The 19,208-nt window shown below is 52.7% G+C and overlaps 2 protein-coding genes across 3 annotated transcripts; both read right to left on the minus strand.

Moving 5' to 3' along the window:
• Positions 1-4,541: 4,541 nt before the first annotated feature.
• Positions 4,542-9,976, minus strand: LOC116990842 (3-oxoacyl-[acyl-carrier-protein] reductase FabG-like). Its single transcript, XM_033048896.1, has 8 exons — positions 9,881-9,976; positions 9,428-9,598; positions 9,151-9,329; positions 7,968-8,061; positions 7,212-7,281; positions 6,237-6,273; positions 5,203-5,266; positions 4,542-4,811 (listed from the first exon to the last, which is right to left on the minus strand). The coding sequence occupies exons 1-8, from the start codon at positions 9,908-9,910 to the stop codon at positions 4,653-4,655; spliced, it is 804 nt and encodes a 267-aa protein (XP_032904787.1). The 5' UTR covers positions 9,911-9,976; the 3' UTR covers positions 4,542-4,652.
• A 1,076-nt stretch (positions 9,977-11,052) lies between these two features.
• Positions 11,053-17,831, minus strand: ppil3 (peptidylprolyl isomerase like 3). 2 transcript variants are annotated; one of them, XR_004416624.1, is made up of 7 exons: positions 17,749-17,831; positions 17,496-17,570; positions 16,571-16,664; positions 14,048-14,115; positions 13,845-13,963; positions 11,719-11,961; positions 11,053-11,380 (listed from the first exon to the last, which is right to left on the minus strand). XR_004416624.1 is itself a non-coding variant. In XM_033048669.1 (6 exons), the coding sequence occupies exons 1-6, from the start codon at positions 17,749-17,751 to the stop codon at positions 11,835-11,837; spliced, it is 486 nt and encodes a 161-aa protein (XP_032904560.1). In that variant the 5' UTR covers positions 17,752-17,831; the 3' UTR covers positions 11,053-11,834. The 2 variants fall into 2 exon arrangements, 1 of the variants encoding a protein (XP_032904560.1); XM_033048669.1 differs by having other exon boundaries at positions 11,053-11,961.
• Positions 17,832-19,208: the final 1,377 nt, after the last annotated feature.

Consider the following 19,208-nt stretch of genomic DNA (forward strand, 5'->3'; position numbering starts at 1 on the left):
GGGCCAAAAGTGATGTAAATGTAATGATATCAGACTGGGTTGTATTTAAACCCAAGGTTTTATCTGTTACACCAAATACAGCTACAAGCGGGCAAGGTCTCACTGTCATCCCAAGGACTTCACTGATGGTTTTAAAAACCACTGCCCAATAGTTAACAAGTTTGGGGCAAGACCAGAATGCATGAGCTAGATTGGCTGGAGAGAACGAGCACCTGTCACAGCCAGCGTCCGTCCCTGGATATATGTTAGCAAGCCTGGCTTTGCTTAAATGAACCCTGTGTAAAACTTTAAATTGTATGAGCCCCAATCTAGCACATGATGACGAGGAGTGGACTTTTTTCAGCGCTTCTGTCCAGCATTCCTCAGACAGATCCATACCAAGGTCATCCTCCCACGTAGCTTTAACTTTGTTCAGGTTTTGATCTCCTAAGTACATCAATTGAGAATATACTGCAGAGATCAGTCCTTTATTTGCAAAGGTAAGAGTGAGTTTATCCAACACTGTGACAGGAGGGAGATCAGGAAAAGAAGGAAATGTTTTCATGACAAAGTGGCAAACCTGAAGATATTTAAAGAAATGATTATGTGGGAGGCCATGTTTTTTGTGTAGGTAGTCGAAACTATCAAATATGTTGTTAGCGTATAAATCCTTAATGGACATAAGACCATTCAAACCCCCACTGTCGAAAGGTTGAGTCAAATGTAGAGGGGGGGAATAAATGGTTACTATGAATGGGACCCAGAACTGAAGCTGATGTAAGCTTATAATGGCAACAAAATTGGTTAAAAATTTTGATGGTGGATAGTACGACAGGGTTGGATGTAAATCTAGAGGGTTTCAATGGCAGGGAGGAATATACTAAAGCTGGGAGAGACGAGGAGTAACAGGATTGTGATTCAAGCAGACACCAGTCTGTATCTGGTCGGTGGAGCCAGAATAATATATTTTGGATATTGGATGCCTAGTAATAATTAATAAAGCTAGGAAGGCCCAGTCCACCTACTTCGCGACCTCTTTGGAGAGTGCACTTATTGACCCTTGGAACCTTGTTACCCCATATAAAGGAGGTTATAGATTGGTTAACTGAGTTAAAAAATGACTTGGGTAGGAAAACCGGCAAACATTGGAACAAGTAAAGAAATCTGGGAAGTACAGTCATCTTCACTGACTGCACTCTCCCAGCCATAGTGAGTGGCAGACTACGCCATCTCTCAAAGTCAGCCTTCATTTGGCTAACTTGAGGCATGTAGTTAGCTGCAAACAGGGATGTGAAAAAGCGGGTGATGTGTATTCCTAAATATACAAAACCTTCTTGAGATATGGGAAAGGGCAGGGTTTCCTGTTGGATCTGTAGGGCTAAGTTGATGGGAAAGCATTTGCTTTTTTGGAGGTTTAGTTTATAGCCGGAAAAAGTCCCAAACTGATCCAACAAGGACACAATTGCAGGGCCACTGACTGTAGGGTCACTCACATAAAGAAGAAGGTCGTCGGCATATAGAGACACACGATGTTCCCTGTTTCCTCTCCTAATGCCCTAGAATAATGTGGTTGACCTAAGTGTAATAGAGAGGGGCTCAATTGCAATCGCAAAAAGAAGAGGAGACAATGGGCAGCCTTGACGAGTGCCACGTGTTAATTGAAAATAATCAGATCGCAAATAATTTGTCTGTACACATGCTAAGGGTGAATGATATAATAGCTTAACCCAGGCTACAAATATTTTGCCAAATCCAAATCTCTCCAAGACTCTGAACAAATATGGCCACTCCACTCGATCGAATGCCTTCTCCGCGTCCAAAGAGATAACAGCCTCTGGGCGCGGAGAAGCACTGGGCGAATAGACCACGCTGGCCAATCGGCGGATATTAGAAAAGGAATGACGATTTTTAATGAAACCTGTTTGATCTTCTGAGATTATTTTGTGAAGTTGGCATTCTAAACGGCAAGCCAGCGCCTTCGCCAAAATTTTTACATCTACATTCAAAAGTGAGATGGGGCGGTATGATCCACATTGAGTCGGATCCTTGTCTTTTTTAAAGAAGAAGTGAAATAGAAGCCTGTGAAAGAGTGGGGGGTAATGAACCTTTTTCCAAAGATTCTTGAAACATTTCTAAAAGAACAGGTGTGAGCTTATCCTTAAATTTCTTATAAAATTCTAATGGGTAGCCGTCAGGGCCCGGGGTTTTACCACTCTGCATCGCCACAATGGCATTATTAATCTCTTCCTGCCCAAGGGGTTGGTCTAGATTTTCTGCGTCTTCTAATTCCAGTGGGTATTTCCAAATCGTCTAAGAAAGTTTCCATATTCATAGTATGCAAGGGGAATTCTGAGGTGTAAAGAGAAGAATAAAAGGCTGTGAAAGTATTATTTATTTCTTTTGGATTGCTTGTTATGTCTTGGTGTATGTCTCTTATCTGAGGAATAAGCCGTGACGCGGATTGACGCTTCAGTTGGTGAGCCATAAGCTGGCTCGCCTTATCACCATATTCATAATAAAGACCACGAGTCCGGAGAATTAGTTGTTCTGTTTGATTAGTAGATAACAGATTGAATTTTGTTTGTAAATCAGCCCGGCTTTTGTATAATTGGGTGGTGGGTGCTTCAGAATATTGCCTATCCAGGGTCAAGATGGATTTTAACAGGGTTTCCATTTCCTTCTTGCGTTCTTTATTGGCGTATGAAGTATAAGATATGATTTGACCTTTTAAGTAGGCTTTTAAAGTTTCCCAAATTAAAGAGCAGGATACGGACTCAGTTTTATTAATTTCAAGGAATGTGTCTATGTTAGCTGATACAAAACTGCAAAATGTTTCATTGGAAAGCAAAAGGGGGTTGAGTTTCCAAAGAGGTCGTTCTTTAATATTTAAAGGAAAGCCTAGGTCCAGTATCACAGGTCAGTGATCTGATATTACTATAGCGGTATATTCAATTTTCTTAACCCTAGGAATTAAGGGGCTGTCTATAAAAAAATAGTCTATTCTGGAAAAAGAATGGTGAACATGAGAAAAAAAAGAGAATTGTCTAGCAGTTGGGTTCAGAAATCTCCAGGGGTCCACATAACCATTTTGTTGCATAAACAGTGAGAAGGTCTTTGCCATACCAGAAGGTGTCCCCTTAGAACTAGACCTATCAAGCAGTGGATTAATAGCACAGTTCAGGTCTCCCGAAAAAATTAGCTGGTGCGTGTTCAGATCGGGTATTAATGACAGAACCTTATTTGCAAAGTGAACATCATCCCAATTAGGGGCATAAACATTCACTAAAACGTCAGACGGTGTAAACTGTATTATTTTGTTGATTAATATTGCCACACCCCTGGACCTACTATTAAATCTGGAGTGAAAAATCTGACTAACCCACGTTTTACGCAGTCTATTATGATCTTGCAGTCTTAAGTGAGTCTCTTGTAAAATTAGTATATCTGTTCTTAGTTGTTTTAGGTGAGAAAAAACTTTAGCTCTTTTAACCGGACCATTAAGCCCCTTTACATTCCAAGATATAAACCTCACAGGATTGCCTCCATCAATATCACCATTAGCCATATTTCAAAATATGATTCAAAAAATACATACAGCGTCTGCCATCCAGAACCATGCGAAGGCTGCATGTGAGAGCCCACAATGGGGGGGGGAGAAAAAAAAAGAGAGAAGAGAAAAAAAGCAAAAAAAAAGAAAGTCGAGTGCATTTGTAACAATCAAAGAATGAGCTGCCATTACCCCAAAATCTTTCCCTCATCCCCTTATAATAACAACAACAACAAAAATTAACCCCCAAAAACCCTCACATTTCCAGCCTCTGCTTATTCTTTTGCTTTTGAACAAGTGCAGGTTAGATTTCAGTCGGTTTGAAGCAAGTAGAATTGGTCTGCTTGTGTGGCTGGTACACCAACAATCATAGAAGCATTAGGGTTAGGGCATGCAGCGTGGAAACTGGCCCTTCAGCCCACCTTGCCCACACCGACCAACATGCCCCATCTACACTAGTCACAGAGTCACAGAAACAGGCCCTTCAGCCCAACTTGTCCCCACCGACCAACATGCCCCATCTACATAGATCAGTGAATACTGCTGGCACTGTTACAGCAATACCACCCCTAACGCTGTAAAATGTGTCGTGGTGGGAGCAAAAGAACAAAGTGTGGCATGCAAGAGAGTGGTGTGAGGGGCACATTGTAATAGACCAGGGATCAGACCGATAGAGGCAGGGTCGGTAACATGGAACAAAGAGGCAACGTCAGAGAGAGGTATATGGAATGGATGTGAGGAGTGAGACAGTAGGGTGCAGGGGCCCGGGACCAGCAAGTGGGGCTGAGAGACCCAGGGCTCATGGGCCAGACTGCGAGCCCCGGAGGATGGGGGTAAAGCAGAGGCTGTGGGGAGTAAAGGGGGTAGAAGGTGTGGGGAAGGGGCGGGACAGGAATGTGATCACGTGTGTACACTTACGCAGCAGTGAAATGAGCAGACCAGTCTCAGCAGGCAGTGTTAAGTTTATTGTGGTTGGGGGGATGGGGTAGACATGCCGTCTCTGTCCTCTCTCCCCGGCCGAGTCCCCCAGAGTGGCCCCAGAGTGGCGGGGAGTGACCGGGACTGGCCCCGGAGTGACCGGGAGTGACCGGGAGTGACCAAGGCCAGGGCCAGCGTGGCCGTGGGCTCAGCGTGGACACATGGCGTGGCGGCCTCCATCCACAGGCAGGGTGACGCCGGTGATGAAGGAGGCTGCATCGGAGGCCAGGAAGGCAATGGCCTGGGCGACCTCCTGCACCTGCCCCGGCCGGCCCAGTGCGTGTGTCACCTTGCACTTGTTCAGGAACTGCAGGGAGAGACGTAGTCAGAACCGGCACCCTCTACCGTCAAAACATCCCCATCCTAAAACACCCCCCCCCCATGGTAAATCACCCACTAGGTCAAAACCAGCACCCCTTCCACACCGCCCCCACTGCCCAAAATCACCCTCTGCCGTCAAAACGTCCCCCCCATGGGAATTAGCACCCCTGACATCGCGCCTTCCCATCCAAAATCACCCCTCCAGTGGGATCACCCTCTTCCTGTCTGACACTGACCCCACACACTGACCTCTGACCCCACCAACTGACCACTGACCCCACAAACTGACCACTGACCTCACACACTGACCCCTGGCCCATTGACACTGACCCCTGACCCCACACACTGACCCCTAACCCCACACGCAGGTCACTCACCTTGGCATAGTCGCCCTCGTTCAGTCCAGCCCGCTTGTGGATATCCGTGACGATCACTCCTGGGCTGGAGAGGAGAGAGTGACACACAGAGTGATGGGGAGAGGGGGGGCGGTGAGAGGGGGGGGGGGGGCAGTGAGAGGGGGGGGCAGTGAGAGGGGGGGCGGGGAGAGGGGGGGCGGGGAGAGGGGGGGCGGGGAGAGAGGGGGGCGGGGAGAGGGGGGAGGGGGTGCGGGGAGAGGGGGTGCGGGGAGAGAGGGTGCGGGGAGAGGGGGTGCGGGGAGAGAGGGTGCGGGGAGAGGGGGGGGGGCAGTGAGAGGGGGGGCGGGGACAGGGGGGGCAGTGAGAGGGGGGGCGGGGAGAGGGGGGGCGGGAGAGGGGGGCGGGGAGAGGGGGTGCGGGGAGAGAGGGTGCGGGGAGAGGGGGTGCGGGGAGAGGGGGTGCGGGGAGAGGGGCAGTGAGAGGGGGGGCGGGGAGAGGGGGGGGCAGTGAGAGGGGGGGCGGGGAGAGGGGGGGGCAGTGAGAGGGGGGCGGTGAGAGGGGGGGGCAGTGAGAGGGGGGGCGGGGAGAGGGGGTGCGGGGAGAGGGGGTCGGGAAGGGTGACACACAGAGTGATGGGGTGGGGGAGGGGGGGCGGGGAGGTGCAGCTGATGTGGAGCTGGCTGGATTCTGCTCCACACTGCCCTCTGCAGGCAAACAGCCTGAGCATTCACTGTTCAGGATCACAGTGTACACTCACACAGGTGTATGCTCACACTCACCCGCATGTGTACGCTCACACGCACAGATGTACGCTCATGCTCACACTCACTGACACTCACATGTGTATGCTCGCACTCACTCAGGTGTACGCTCACACTCACTGACACTCACGTGTGTGCGCTCACACTCACTCCCACTCACAGGTGTACATTCCCGCTCACACTCACACACCTGAGGCTACTGGAGGCCGAGGGAGATGACAGGAGTGAGTGGGTGGAGGGACAGTAATGTCCAGGGAGGTGGAAGTGGGTGGGCAATGACTCTACACCACTCACCTGACAGCGTTCACCCGAACCTCCTTGGGCGCCAGGTCTGTGGGAGAGGTCGTGGGTCAGTCTGGGGCTCACACACATTCCCGTATCACCGCGCATCCCAGATCCCAGCTCGCTGTGTGTGGGTAGCGGGGGGAGGGGCCGGGGGACAGAGGAACCCTTGACCATCCCCGTGTTGACCCTAGGATTCTAGAACATGCCAGAACATCCCACGGCTGCTGCAGTCTGCATCACATGGTCAGGTCACGGGGAGAGGTGGTGATTTAGTGTCCTCTATGTGGACCTGAGCAATACTGCCCAGATCCCACAGGGCTGGCTGGTCTCAGCAATGCCAAGGCAGAGAGGTGCTTCTGTGGGTCTCAGTGGGTCTCAGGGCAAAGAGGTACCTCTGGCTAGAGAGGGCGGTGGTGGTTAGATCGCTCCAACATCCAGTCACCACGAAAGCTTCACGCCAGAGCATCATCACAGGGCTGCAGGCGATGCAGGACTGGGCAGTGTAGGTATCTGTGTTGGGCCACAGGGACCTATCAATGGGATGGAGAGTGGGCAGGGAAAGCCGACAAATGAGGTTTCATCCAGAAAAGTGGCCGGTGATCTTGGAGGTGAGTTTAGCAAATTAAATGACAGACGGATCTGGATGGGTGCGTGGAATGGCCGGACCGTGCGGTGTCTGTCTGTGTTCATGATGCACCGACCATGGACGGGACCACTGTCATTGTGGGTACTGTGTTTATGGGGTGCTGTGTTTGTGGGGTGCTGTGTTTATGGGGTGCTGTGTTTGTGGGGTGCTGTGTTTATGGGGTGCTGTGGGTGCTGTGTTTATGGGGTGCTGTGTTTATGGGGTGCTGTGTTTATGGGGTGCAGTGGGTGCTGTGTTTATGGGGTGCTGTGTTTATGGGGTGCTGTGGGTGCTGTGTTTATGGGGTGCTGTGGGTGCTGTCCTTTCCCCAGAGGGAGGGGTGGTGGTGCTGCACTCACCGAGGGCCAGGCACCGTGTGAACTGATCCACCGCTGCCTTCGATATGCAGTAGGCCAGCACACCCGGAAACTGTGGGGGTGGGAAAACAGCAGTGAGCCCAAAACTGACCCTACTCCTGACCCTAACCCATCCCCACCAGCATGCCCGGGAACTGTGGGGGCAGGAATACAGCAGTGATCCACTGCCCCCATCCACTGCCCACCTGCCCACCCGCCCACAGACCACCCACTGCCCACCTGCCCACAGACCACCAACTGCCCCCTGCCGGTGGCCATGCACAAGGGGCAATGGGACACCGGGCCTGCCCACCACCCCTCCCCCTGCATCCCCCCAGCTCCCCCACTAGAGCCCTCACCCCCACTGGCTGTGTGTGTGCGGCCCAGCAGCTCGGGGAAGACACATGTGATAACTGAAGAGTGCAGAGATCAAGGGAGCAGGAGATCGAGTTAGAGGCCGGAGCTGGAGCTGGCAGCACAGAGTGGAACTGCAGATTCACCAACGCTCTGGGCCTCTCAGTGGAGAGGTATTGCACTCCCATCACACACAGAGTGCTGGCGTAACTCATCGGGTCAGGCAGCATCTCTGTAGAAACAAGATGGATGATGTTTCGGGTGAGGACCCTCTTCAGACAGTCACTCGAGCACTGAGTATCTGTCATTGGGGTATTAAAGGATCTGCAGTCCCTTGTTTCCACAATGCTGCCCTGATTACTGGGCTATGAAGCTAAGCATGAACACGTCAGCCTCTCTACTCACTGAGCGCTGACCATTGACACTGGACACGTTGACAATGCAGCCCTTGCTGTGGATGAGGTGAGGAACAGCCAAGCGGCTGAGGTGGTAGAGAGATCTGTGCAAGACAACACCACAACAACATTGGTAAATGTGCAAAGACTCTCTTCACATGTCTACAGAGTTCATTTGTATTATGGCATTCCTAGAAAGTTGAATCCTCTCTAGATATTTGTTTCCAGTAACACGAATCATAATTTTAATTGGATCCATAAGTTGGTGAAAGTACACAACTAAATACAGCATTTTGGGGAGGGTCTCCAGCGTGATTTAGAGGCTTGTAAATTAATGAATGGCCTAATTCTGTTCCTACACTTGTGAACAGTGCAGGGCATTGCCAGACACTGGGCAATGGGACAGGCTGAGGGTTGATCACACCAGCTGAGTAAGCGTGGATGTGTAGAGCAATCTGAGAGCCAAGTTCATAACTCACTGAAGGTGGCAGCACGCGTAGACAGGGTGATAGAGAAGGCGTACGGCATGCTTGCCTTCATTGCTAGGGACATTGAATATAAGAGTCAGGAAGTCAAGATGCAGCTTTATAGCACTTTGGTCAGGCCACGTTGGATCATTGCGTGTAGTTCTGGATGTGGGGGCTTTGGAGAGGGTGCAGAGGAGGTTTCCCAAAATTACAAGCTTTCAGGTACAGGGAGATCTTGCATAAACTTGCATTGTTTTCGCTAGAATGTCAGAGATTGATAAAGTATATAAAATTATGAGAAGTGTAGAGAAGTTCCCAGTTTAACGTCATCATCTTCAGCACAAACATTGTGGGCCGAAGGGCCCTTTCCTGCACTGTTCTATACAGGAGGGTCACCCATGCATGAGTGCTGACTGACCGAGGGACACCATACCTGACGTGTGGGCCGAAGGGCCTGTTCTTGTTCTATTCATTGTTACATTCGTTGAGGCCAGTTTATTGGCTATATTTAAGAGGGAGTTAGATGTGGCCCTTGTGGCTAAAAGGATCAGGGGGTATGGAGAGAAGGCAGGTACAGGATACTGAGTTGGATGATCAGCCATGATCATATTGAATAGCAGTGCAGGCTCAAAGGGCCGAATGGCCTACTCCTGCACCTATTTTCTATGTTTCTATGTAGGAGGGTCACCCATGCATGAGTGCTGACTGACAGCGGGACACACATACCTGACGTTGACATTCATAATGTGATCGTACTGCTCCATGGTGGTGGTTTCGATGGTACCGATCAGCAGGATGCCCGCGCTGTTGACCAGCACGTCCAGCCGTCCGTAGTGATTGATGGTCTCCTCCACCAGCTTGTTCACGGTCGTCTCATCTGTCAGGTCACCGGGCAGCAGCAGGGGCTGAAGAAGCAGAGTGAACGGTCAGTCCCCACACAGTGAATGGTCAGACCCCCCTACCTTCACCCCCCCCCCCCCCCCCCCCCTCATCCCCCACTCACCGTGTGCTTCCCGACCTGTTCACATTCCTGCTGCACCTTGCCCAGACTCTCCACGTTGCGGCCGTTCAGGGCCAGTTTGGCCCCCAGCCTGGCGAACAGAGTGGCAGTGCCCGCGCCGATGCCAGAGCTGGCTCCTGTGATCAGGGCCACCTTGTCACCAAGAGACAGCCGCTGTAGTAGACAGTAGACAGTACGGGTCAGACCGGGGATAGACAGACAGTAGACAGTAGACAGTACGGGTCAGACCGGGGATAGACAGACAGTAGACAGTACGGGTCAGACCGGGATCGGGGGACACGTAGACATCAGACAACAGGGTGAGTGTTGAGGATCCGGGGACAGACAGACAGACAGACAGACAGACAGACAGACAGACAGACAGACAGACAGACAGACAGACAGAGCTGGGTCTGTGTTGACGGGGAGACGGCGGCACCACATCCCCTCCCCCACCTGTGTTGTTTCTTCCTCCCGGCCCGCCATTTTAATTAAAGACGCCGCGGCTGATTTAAAGGGGCGGGCGCGGACTCTGCCGACTCGGTGGGTTCTCTCTCTTCCCATGTTGCTGTGTGCCCTCTTTCTCTCTCTCTCTCTCTCTCCCCATGTTGCTGTGTGCCCTCTTTCTCCCCATGTTGCTGTGGGCCTTCTTTCTCCCCATGTTGGCCCTCTAGTCATGGCCTTCCTTGCCTCCTGTGCATCTTGAAGATATTAGTTCAGACAAGACGGAAACAGACCCTTCTGCCCACTGAGTCTATGCTAACCATAGATTACCCATTCTCACCTCTCCCCACAATAGGGACAATTAACCTACAAACCTGTACGTCTTTGGGATGTGTGAGGAAACCCGAGCACCCAGAGGAAACCCACACGGTCACAGGGAGAACGTGCAAATTCAACGCAGACAGCATCCGAGGTCAGGATTGAACCCAGGTCTCTGGCGCTGCGAGTTAGCGGTTCTACCCGCTGTACCTCCTTCAAATGTCACCTTTAGAATCAGGGCACGCAAGACCTCTTTAACTCTACGGTGCTGTAGAATTCAACCATCGCCACACACTAATGCCCCTCAGAATGAACATTTAACCCCTCATCCTCAACCTATCAGTAGATGCTCCCAGTCTAATATTCCCAGTTGCTGCCTTACAATAAATAGTGAAATTCCACAATTCTGGTCCTTGATTTCCTATCCTTCTCTATACAACATTGGTATTCTGGTTACATCCCCTGATATGCTCCTATACTGAATGTAGCAGCTCCATCCCCAGCGTTAGGTCTCGCACCATCCACTCTCTCATGAGAACATCCGCACATTCGCTCAAATAAATCGCCTCATGGAAAACCTTCTAAAACTTCCTCCCAACTTACCGCATAATAGACTTTGCAATTTAGTTTAGTTTAGTTTATTGTCATGTGTGCCGAGGTTTTCAATGCCACTAGCTCTCTACCCCCCACCGTGGCTGCATTAACGGGGCAGGTCAGTGTCCAATCTTGTCCTGGATCAAATGCCAGCTTGTTTGACCCTCCTGTGGTAGTGTATGGCCACTGCCCACCCCCTGACCGGTCAGGTTATGACCTGTACACCAGTGTGACTCATGCAACTGGCAATGTCGACGTCATCACACCCAAACTTCACAAAAATAATGTCTTTATTTCACTTTTACATAAAAAAAAGGTAAAATCAGTGACAAGATGTTTACAAACTAAAACCACTGACAAAATGGTGAATGTTTTACACAAACTACTGATGTTCCACCTAGACGTCGCAAACCTGGCTCCGAATCACCAGGCACTGGCAAGGTGGGGGAGGGAGGGAGGGGGCACAGAAATATAGGTGATGGGGGAGGGAGGGGGCACAGAGATATAGGTGATGGGGGCACCTGGGGAAGGGGGGAGGGGATGTGGGGGCTCACCCTGAACAGGCAGGTCAGTGTCTGTTGCCGGGGAAACATGGAGTGACATTAAGGCTGGGCGGTACCGTGAGGACACGCGAACCATGCCAGCACGTTTACACTCTGGCCCCACACAGCTGCAACATGCCCAACACAGTGCTGAAGCTGCTGGCCCTGCAGCCATACAGTAAGTCTACACACAGTGACACTCACGCTGGCCCTCGATGGACACCTGCCCTTTGTTTGACCTGGGGTCACCTCTGCTTCCCAAATCAGGTGGTGAAGGTAACAGGGAATCAGGGAAGGGAGACAGCAGAGAGAGGAGGGTGAGAGATCATGGAGAGATGAGCAGAGTGTCGAGGCCCTGCCCAGTTTCCCACCCCCTCCAATCCATACGAGGCCTGATTTCTGGCGGTGAATAGTGGTGGCACCGGTATCTGCATGCCGATCTTCACTCTCCCAGGGTCAGCCCCACCGTCCAGCCTGGCCCCGACCTGTCACCGCTCACCCCCGACCCTGACTCAGAACGCCAGCGGGTTGGCGTGAATAACAACTTCCTTGATGCGCACGTCAGTCAGGGGACGAAATGTCTTCTCATTCACTGGAAGTTTCTCCAGCTCATCAAGTGTCTCCAGCCCATCGATCACCCTGGGGAATAGAGGACAATACATCACCCTGGGGGAGAGAGGTGGACACACACCCTGACAGAGAGAGGTGCACACACATCATTCTCGGTACCCAACAATACTCTGTTCAAAATAATACTCAGACATAAAACTCATGTTATGGGCAGGAAGTATTCAAGCTCGGGCCTAAAACAACAACCTGTGTGTGAATCCCACCTCATCATCATCAGTAGCCTATACATAATGAGACGTTAGTTCTCATCCATCCTGAACAGTAACCAGTGCATGTTCTTTACCATGAACCTTCTATTACTGAGCCAATCTGTCATCTGGATCCCATGTCTCCCCTCCCCGATTCACCAAACTCAGCGGACTTGGCATCTCCACCTCCCTCTGCAACTGGACACTGGATTTCCTCACCAACAGACCAGTCTGTTAGGGTCAACAACCTCACCTCCACCACTATAACACTGAACACCGGCGTGCCACAGGGCTGTGTGCTCAGCCCTCTCCTCTACTCCCTCTTCACCCACGACTGCATCCCTAAGTACGGATCCAACGCCATCATTAAGTTTGCTGACGACACCACGGTGGTAGGACTGATCAGTGACAACGATGAGTCAGCCTACCGAGAGGAGGTCCAGCACCTGACAACCTGGTGTGCCAATAATAACCTCGTCCTCAACTCCAAGAAGACGAAGGAACTTATTGTCGACTTCAGGAAGGTCAGAGGGGGCAGACATACCCCCATCCACATAAACGGGACTGAGGTGGAGCGCGTCTCCAGTTACAAATTCCTCGGGGTACACATCTCGGAGGATTTGTCCTGGTCCCTCAACACCTCCAAGCTGATCAAAAAGGCACAGCAGCGCCTTTACTTCCTGAGGAGGCTCAAGAAAGCCCACCTGTCCCCCCAGATCCTGACCAACTTCTACAGGTGTACCATCGAGAGCATCCTGACCGCCTGCAGCACATGGTACAGCAGCTGCACTGTTGCGGACAGGAAGGCACTACAACGGGTGGTGAAAACCGCGCAGCACATCATCGGTGCCCCGCTCCCTGCCATGGATGCCCTCCACCGAAAACGGTGTCTGAAACGAGCTGGGAAGATCATTAAAGACCCCTCCCACCCCAACCATGGACTGTTTGCCCTCCTCCCATCAGGGAGGCGGTACAGGAGCCTCAGGTCTCGTACCAGTAGGATGAGGAACAGCTTCTACAATCATACCGTCGCATTGCTGAACTCGGAGTCCCGCCGATAGATTCCTCCGGTCCCTCCGTCCCCATTGTTTAATTATTCTGTATTTTTTATTATTCTGTATCCTCTTTTTTTTTTTTTTTTAATTTCTATATTGCACTACTACGGACTGACGCAAAACTGCATTTCGTTGTACCCATACTCAGTATTTGTGCAATGACATTAAAGTTGAATTGAATTGAATTGAATGGACACTGGCGTGTGAGTCTCCCATGTGAGGGGCCTTATCCTTATCAAAGGCCGTACTGAAGTCCACACCTGCCCACTGGTTACAGTTGGGTCTGGCTTCTACATATTCCGTAAATCCCCTCTCCCTGTGAGTTCTGCCACCACATCAGCCTCCCAGTCCTCCAGCACACAGGATGCCAGAAACAATGTTCTAAACTCCAGAGATCAGTGGCACATTCCGTGTAGACCTGACGATTATTCCTCTTTTGGGGAAGGAGAGGGGAAAGACATTTACCCGATCCAATAAGCCTCTTCCTTCTTTAACAGATGGTCTGTATTTCACATATTTCTTACAGATGAAGAAGTTCCTTCGACACCAAGGACATGACAACTAGCCCCTCTCTCTTTGTTCCCCTTTCCTGCATCAGAGCGAGTCTTGGTTAAGAACCGACAACACAGGTGTGGATTGACAAACCTACTTGCCAAACACAGTGTACTTCATGTCCAGATGAGGCTGCTTGCCGTAGGTGAAAAAGAACTGCGAGGCATTTGTGTTGGGGCCGTTGTTGGCCATGGAAACCACTCCTCGGACACTATGCTGAAACAGAGCATGGACAGTGAGGGAGAGTGGCTCACAAAGTAGTATCGGTCACAGAGAGTCTCTGGTCCAGTCTTCCCTTACCTTGAGGTGTTCACTGAACTCATCTTCAAACTTCCTGCCCCAAATGCTGGATCCTCCCTTCCCTGTACCTGTGGGAGAAGGAAAACACTGCACGTGACGACACATGACAACACGTTGATAACACGTGCCAACATGTGACACACAGTTCTGTCAAACACGGTGAAACGTAGCTAACACGGCTCCATCAAACATGTGACAACACGACAGAATCGGCTCCATCTCTTTATTTCCCATCTTACATAAAGGAACAACATTGGCAACTCTCCAGACCTCTGGAACCTCACCTGTGGCTTGAGAAGTTGCAAAGATCTTTGTCAAGGCTCCCGCAATCTCCTCTCTTGCCTCTCTCAATAACCTGGGATAATTCCCATCAGATCCTGGGGATTTATCCACCTTAATGCTCTTAATGCTGTCTGTCTAAACTAAACCAAATCCAGAAGGAGTACTCCTGATTTTCAAGGTTAAGGCTCATGGAGACAGACTTGTTTCCGAATCAGAAGGTAATGGTTCCAGTCCCAAGTCAGGGTGCAGAGTGAACCCACAAACACCCTGCGTGGGAGCACTGCGTAGAATGGCGGAGGAACAGTGACGTTACTGAGAGAGCAGGATTCTGCACCTTACTGGGGGTGCAAGTGCTACTTGGGTGGGACAGCCCTAACCCTAACCTTGTTCCTGCCACAGTTCCGCCCTGGGTCAAGGCAGCGTTCCGTACTAGACAATGCTCATCACCCGAACAGTTTGTAAGTCTCCTGTACGGGCTCCTCCTCCTCAACCTGCACTTCCTCGCCCTGGTCCGCACACTAAGTGGCGGTCGGTGTTGCCTTCCGATCGCGAGGGGGGCCCCCAGTCGCCAGGTAGAAGAGGGCTCTGCCCGAGCCGGCTGCCTGCCTCTTGTTACGTCCGCGCCCGGGTGGTGTTAGAGAGGGACTATGCGCTGTCCACAGACACCCTGGGGGATTTACAGGACCGTTGGGCACGGTGTGGGGTGGAACACAACCCCTCGATGGTGATTGTAACATAGTTGTGTAGGAGTTCATTTAGTGTCTTTGTTTGCTTCGTGTTGTGGTGCTGGGTTAGTTTTGTTTTATTGTGAACTGTAAATATTATTTTTAATAATTTGTTAAATTATTTTTTGATTAAAACAAACCAAACAGAAAGAGTTTGTAAGGGGGAACTGTGGCAGAGCTGGACTGACCCAGAGGAATGTGTAGCATGGAGGAGCTTTGTAAATCTCTGCAGTTCCTTCCCACACAAAGTATTTTCAATCTCATTCTGCCATTCTGAAGCCTATCTCAGGATAGTAAAAACATTCTTTCAAAATATTTTATGGCAGCAACATTTTAAATAATATCGACGGTTTTAAAAAGAACATTACTGCTGCTACAGTAGTGTGACTCGAGATAGGATCTAGTAAAATGGACATCAACATTTTAACTGGAAAGTACTTTTGTTGGGTTCGATGTGGCAAAGTTCCAGCTAAAACAGTAGCCTGCCGTCTCCCTAATGCTCATCTACATTTAGGGGCAGTACAAGGGTCAGGGATTATATGTACAAGGGTGAGGGGTTATATGTACAAGGGTCAGGGGTTATATGTACAAGGGTCAGGGGTTATATGTACAAGGGTCAGGGGTTATATATACACGGGTCAGGGGTTATATGTACACAGGTCAGGGGTTATATTACACGGGTCAGGGGTTATATGTACAAGAGTCAGGGGTTATAGTACACGGGTCAGGAGTTATATGTACACAGGTCAGGAGTTATATGTACAAGGGTCAGGGGTTATATGCACACGGGTCAGGGGTTATATGTACACGGGTCAGGAGTTATATGTACAAGGATCAGGGGTTATATATACAAGGAGCTTTACAGCAACAACACTGAAGCTTCATCATCGCCCAAAATCTCTCGTTTCCCTTATTCCGATCCAGTCTGAAGAAGGGTCTCGACCCGAAGCATCACCCATTCCTTCTCTCCAGAGATGCTGCCAGTCCTGTCACGCTGAGTTACTCCAGCTTTTTGTGTCTATCTGCGGTTTCTGAATGTTTGTGCCAGAGCCACGTCGTAGCACCACTCAGGACGAGAGCGGAGAGGAACAGAGAACTCAGACATGGGGAGGAGGTCGGAGAGGGCTGGGGGTCAGAGAGAGGGCAGGGGGTCGGGGAGAGGGCAGGGGGTCGGGGAGAGAGCAGGGGGTCGGGGAGAGAGCAGGGGGTCGGGGAGAGGGCAGGGGGTCGGGGAGAGGTCGGGGGTCGGGAAAGGGTCGGGGAGAGGGCAGGGGGTCGGGGAGAGGGCAGGGGGTTGGGGAGAGGGCAGGGGGTCGGGGAGAAGGCAGGGGGTCGGGGAGAAGGCAGGGGGTCGGGGAGAGAGCAGGGGGTCGGGGAGAGGGCAGGGGTCGGGGAAAGGGAAGGGGTCGGGGAGAGGGCAGGGGGTCGGGGAGAGGGCAGGGGTCGGGGAGAGGACAGGGGGTCGGGGAGAGGGCAGAAGGCAGAAGGTGAGGATCGGGAGTTGTGGGAAAGTTACCTGTGGGGTCTCCAGTTTGCACAATAAACCCTTTGACATTGCGATGAAAGAGGCAGCCATTGTAGTAATCACTGGCGCACAGGGCCAGGAAATTCTACAAACAGAAACACAAGGAGCATCAGTGTTGCTGTAGAGGGTGGAGGGGGGCAGTGAGGGGGGAGGGAGGTAGGAACGATTGGGGTGAGGGGGTCGGGGTGAGGAGGGTCGGGGTGAGGGGGTTGGGGTGAGGAGGGTCGGGGTGAGGGGGGTCGGGGTGAGGGGGGTCGGGTGAGGAGGGTTGGGGTGAGGAGGTCGGGTGGAGGGGCGAGGTCGAGGGGGAGGCGGGTGAGAGGGGTCGGGGTGAGGGGGTCGGGGGTGAGGGGGGGGGTGAGGGAGGTCGGGGTGAGGGCGGAGGGGTCTATGAGGGTGGGGGTTCGGGGTGAGGGGGTCGGGGTGAGGGGGTCGGGGGAGGGGGGGGGAGGGGGGGGGTGAGGGGGAGGGGTGAGGGGTGGGGTGAGGGGGTCGGGGTGAGGGGGGGGTGGGGGGTCGGGGGAGGGGGTCGGGGTGAGGGGGTCGGGGTGAGGGGGTCGGGGGAGGGGGTCGGGGGGGGGGGTCGGGGTGAGGGGGTCGGGGTGGGGGGGAGGGGGTGGGGGAGGGGGGGGGTGAGGGGGGCGGGGGGGGGGGGTGGGGGAGGGGGTGAGGGGGGAGGTCGGGTGAGGGGGTAGGGGGGGGGGGGGTGGGGTGGAGGGGGGGGGTCGGGGTGGGGGGTGGGGGTCGGGGTGAGGGGGTCGGGGTGAGGGGGTCGGGGTGAGGGGGTCGGGGTGAGGGGGTCGGGGTGAGGGGGTCGGGGTGAGGAGGTCGGGGTGAGGGGGTCGGGGTGAGGAGGTCGGGGTGAGGAGGTCGGGGTGAGGAGGGGGAGGGAGGTAGGGAGAGGGTGACCACTCACCTGGCAGGTGTGGGGCGCGCGTTCACAGAACAGTTCCACCTTGATGTCCCCGAGGTCGGTGCGGACGGTCAACGCCTGGAGAGAGACAGTGAGCGCGTGCACGTCACCAGCGGGGCCGCGCATTCCCCCCCCCCCCCACCCGCGGGACTGCGCATTCCCCCCCCCCCCACCCGCGGGGCCGCGCATTCCCCCCCCCCCCCCCCATCCGCGGGGCCGCGCATTCCCCCACCCGCGGGGCCGCGCACCGACTCACCATCTCCGCCGCTCAACCTCCTCCCGCCGCAGTGTTTCCGGTCCGTCGTGGCCGCGGGTCCGGGCTGCTTCCGGATCCGAGCTCCTGGTTCCGCCTCGTTTATCCCGGGGTGATGGGACAGCAGAGACCGCTCGGCCCCTCCACCCTGGAATGGCCCGACCGTCACCTCCACCCCATTGTGGGATCCCCGCACTCTGTACACATCTAACCCCGGCAGAGTCACAGTGATACAACATGGAAACAGGCCCTTCGGCCCATCGTGCCCGCACTAGCCAACATGCCCCAGTTACTAGCCCCACCTACCGGCGTGAGGCCCTCGACCCTCGGACACATTCTGCTCACCTCCATCCCCAGAGGGTCAACAGTGTCCAACCCACTCCCAACATCCAGCAGCTTGGCATCATGTTCAGCACGGGCATTGTGGGCCGAACGGCCTGTCTCCGCGCTGTCCTGTTCTGTGTTCTGATCTTTCGAGTTCCCTTCACTCTGAACTTCACCAGATCAGTGCCCGACCTTTCCTCACCAGATACTAACACGGCAACTCCTCTCCAGAAGAGACTCGCTGTGCTGGAGTAACTCCGCGGGTCAGGCAGCATCTCCGGCGGGTCTCGACCCGAAACGTCACCCATTCCTTCTCTCCTTCTCTTCGGCCCTTCGAGCCAGCACCGCTATTCATTGTGATCATGGCTGATCGTCCCCAATCAATAACCCGTGCCTGCCTTCTCCCCATATCCCTTGACTCCACTAGCCCATAGAGCTCTATCTAACTCGCTCTTAAATCCATCCAGTGACTTGGCCTCCACTGCCCTCTGTGGTAGGGAATTCCACAAATTCACAACTCTCTGGGTGAAAAAGGTTTTTCTCACCTCAGTCGTAAATGGCCTCCCCTTTATTCTAAGACTGTGGCCCCTGGTTCTGGACTCGCCCACCATTGGGAACATTTTTCCTGCATCTAGCCTGACCAGTCCTTTTATAATATTATATGTTTCTATAAGATCCCCTCTCATTCCCCAACATCGGGAACTAGATTTTGCCACATTTGGCCTGTCCAACCCCTTAAGAATTTTATGTTTTTAAAAGATCATCTCTCTTCGTTCTAAATTCCAGTGAATACAAGCCCAGTCGTTCATCTCTGGACCAGAACTAAAGGACGGTTCTTGAGAGCCGGGAGGGGAGGGAGAGGGACGACACACTCACCGGAATGGCCAGGTCCGTGTCGGCAACACCAGCCAGGAGTCACATCGCCTCGATGCTGCCTGTCCTGTCCCGCTGAGTTACTCCTGCATTTTGTGTCCATCTTGAGTCTACTCCGCTAATCACTCATAGCTGATCTATCTCCCCCCTCAACCCCATTCTCCCGCCTTCTCCCCATTACCCCCGACACCCCTTATAATCAACAACCTGTCAATCTCCGCTTGAAAAACACGCATTGACGTGTCCCACTTCCACGGTGATTGTAA

This window comes from Amblyraja radiata, chromosome 32 (assembly GCF_010909765.2).
Source record: "Amblyraja radiata isolate CabotCenter1 chromosome 32, sAmbRad1.1.pri, whole genome shotgun sequence".
NCBI classification, from domain to species: domain Eukaryota; kingdom Metazoa; phylum Chordata; class Chondrichthyes; order Rajiformes; family Rajidae; genus Amblyraja; species Amblyraja radiata.

Bases quoted from the DNA above. Each gene is read 5' to 3' on its own strand.
- ppil3 (XM_033048669.1), bottom strand. The intron at 16,665-17,495 runs GTGAGTGGTCAC...TTCTGTTTGTAG, and splicing joins GCGCGCCCCACACCTGCCAG to AATTTCCTGGCCCTGTGCGC. The intron at 14,116-16,570 runs GTAACTTTCCCA...CTTCTCCCACAG, and splicing joins GCAAACTGGAGACCCCACAG to GTACAGGGAAGGGAGGATCC.
- LOC116990842 (XM_033048896.1), bottom strand. From the start codon at position 9,910: ATGGCGGGCCGGGAGGAAGAAACAACACAG. The intron at 9,330-9,427 runs GTGAGTGGGGGA...CTGCTTCTTCAG, and splicing joins AACAGGTCGGGAAGCACACG to CCCCTGCTGCTGCCCGGTGA. The intron at 6,274-7,211 runs GTGAGTGCAGCA...CCTCTCCCACAG, and splicing joins CACACGGTGCCTGGCCCTCG to ACCTGGCGCCCAAGGAGGTT.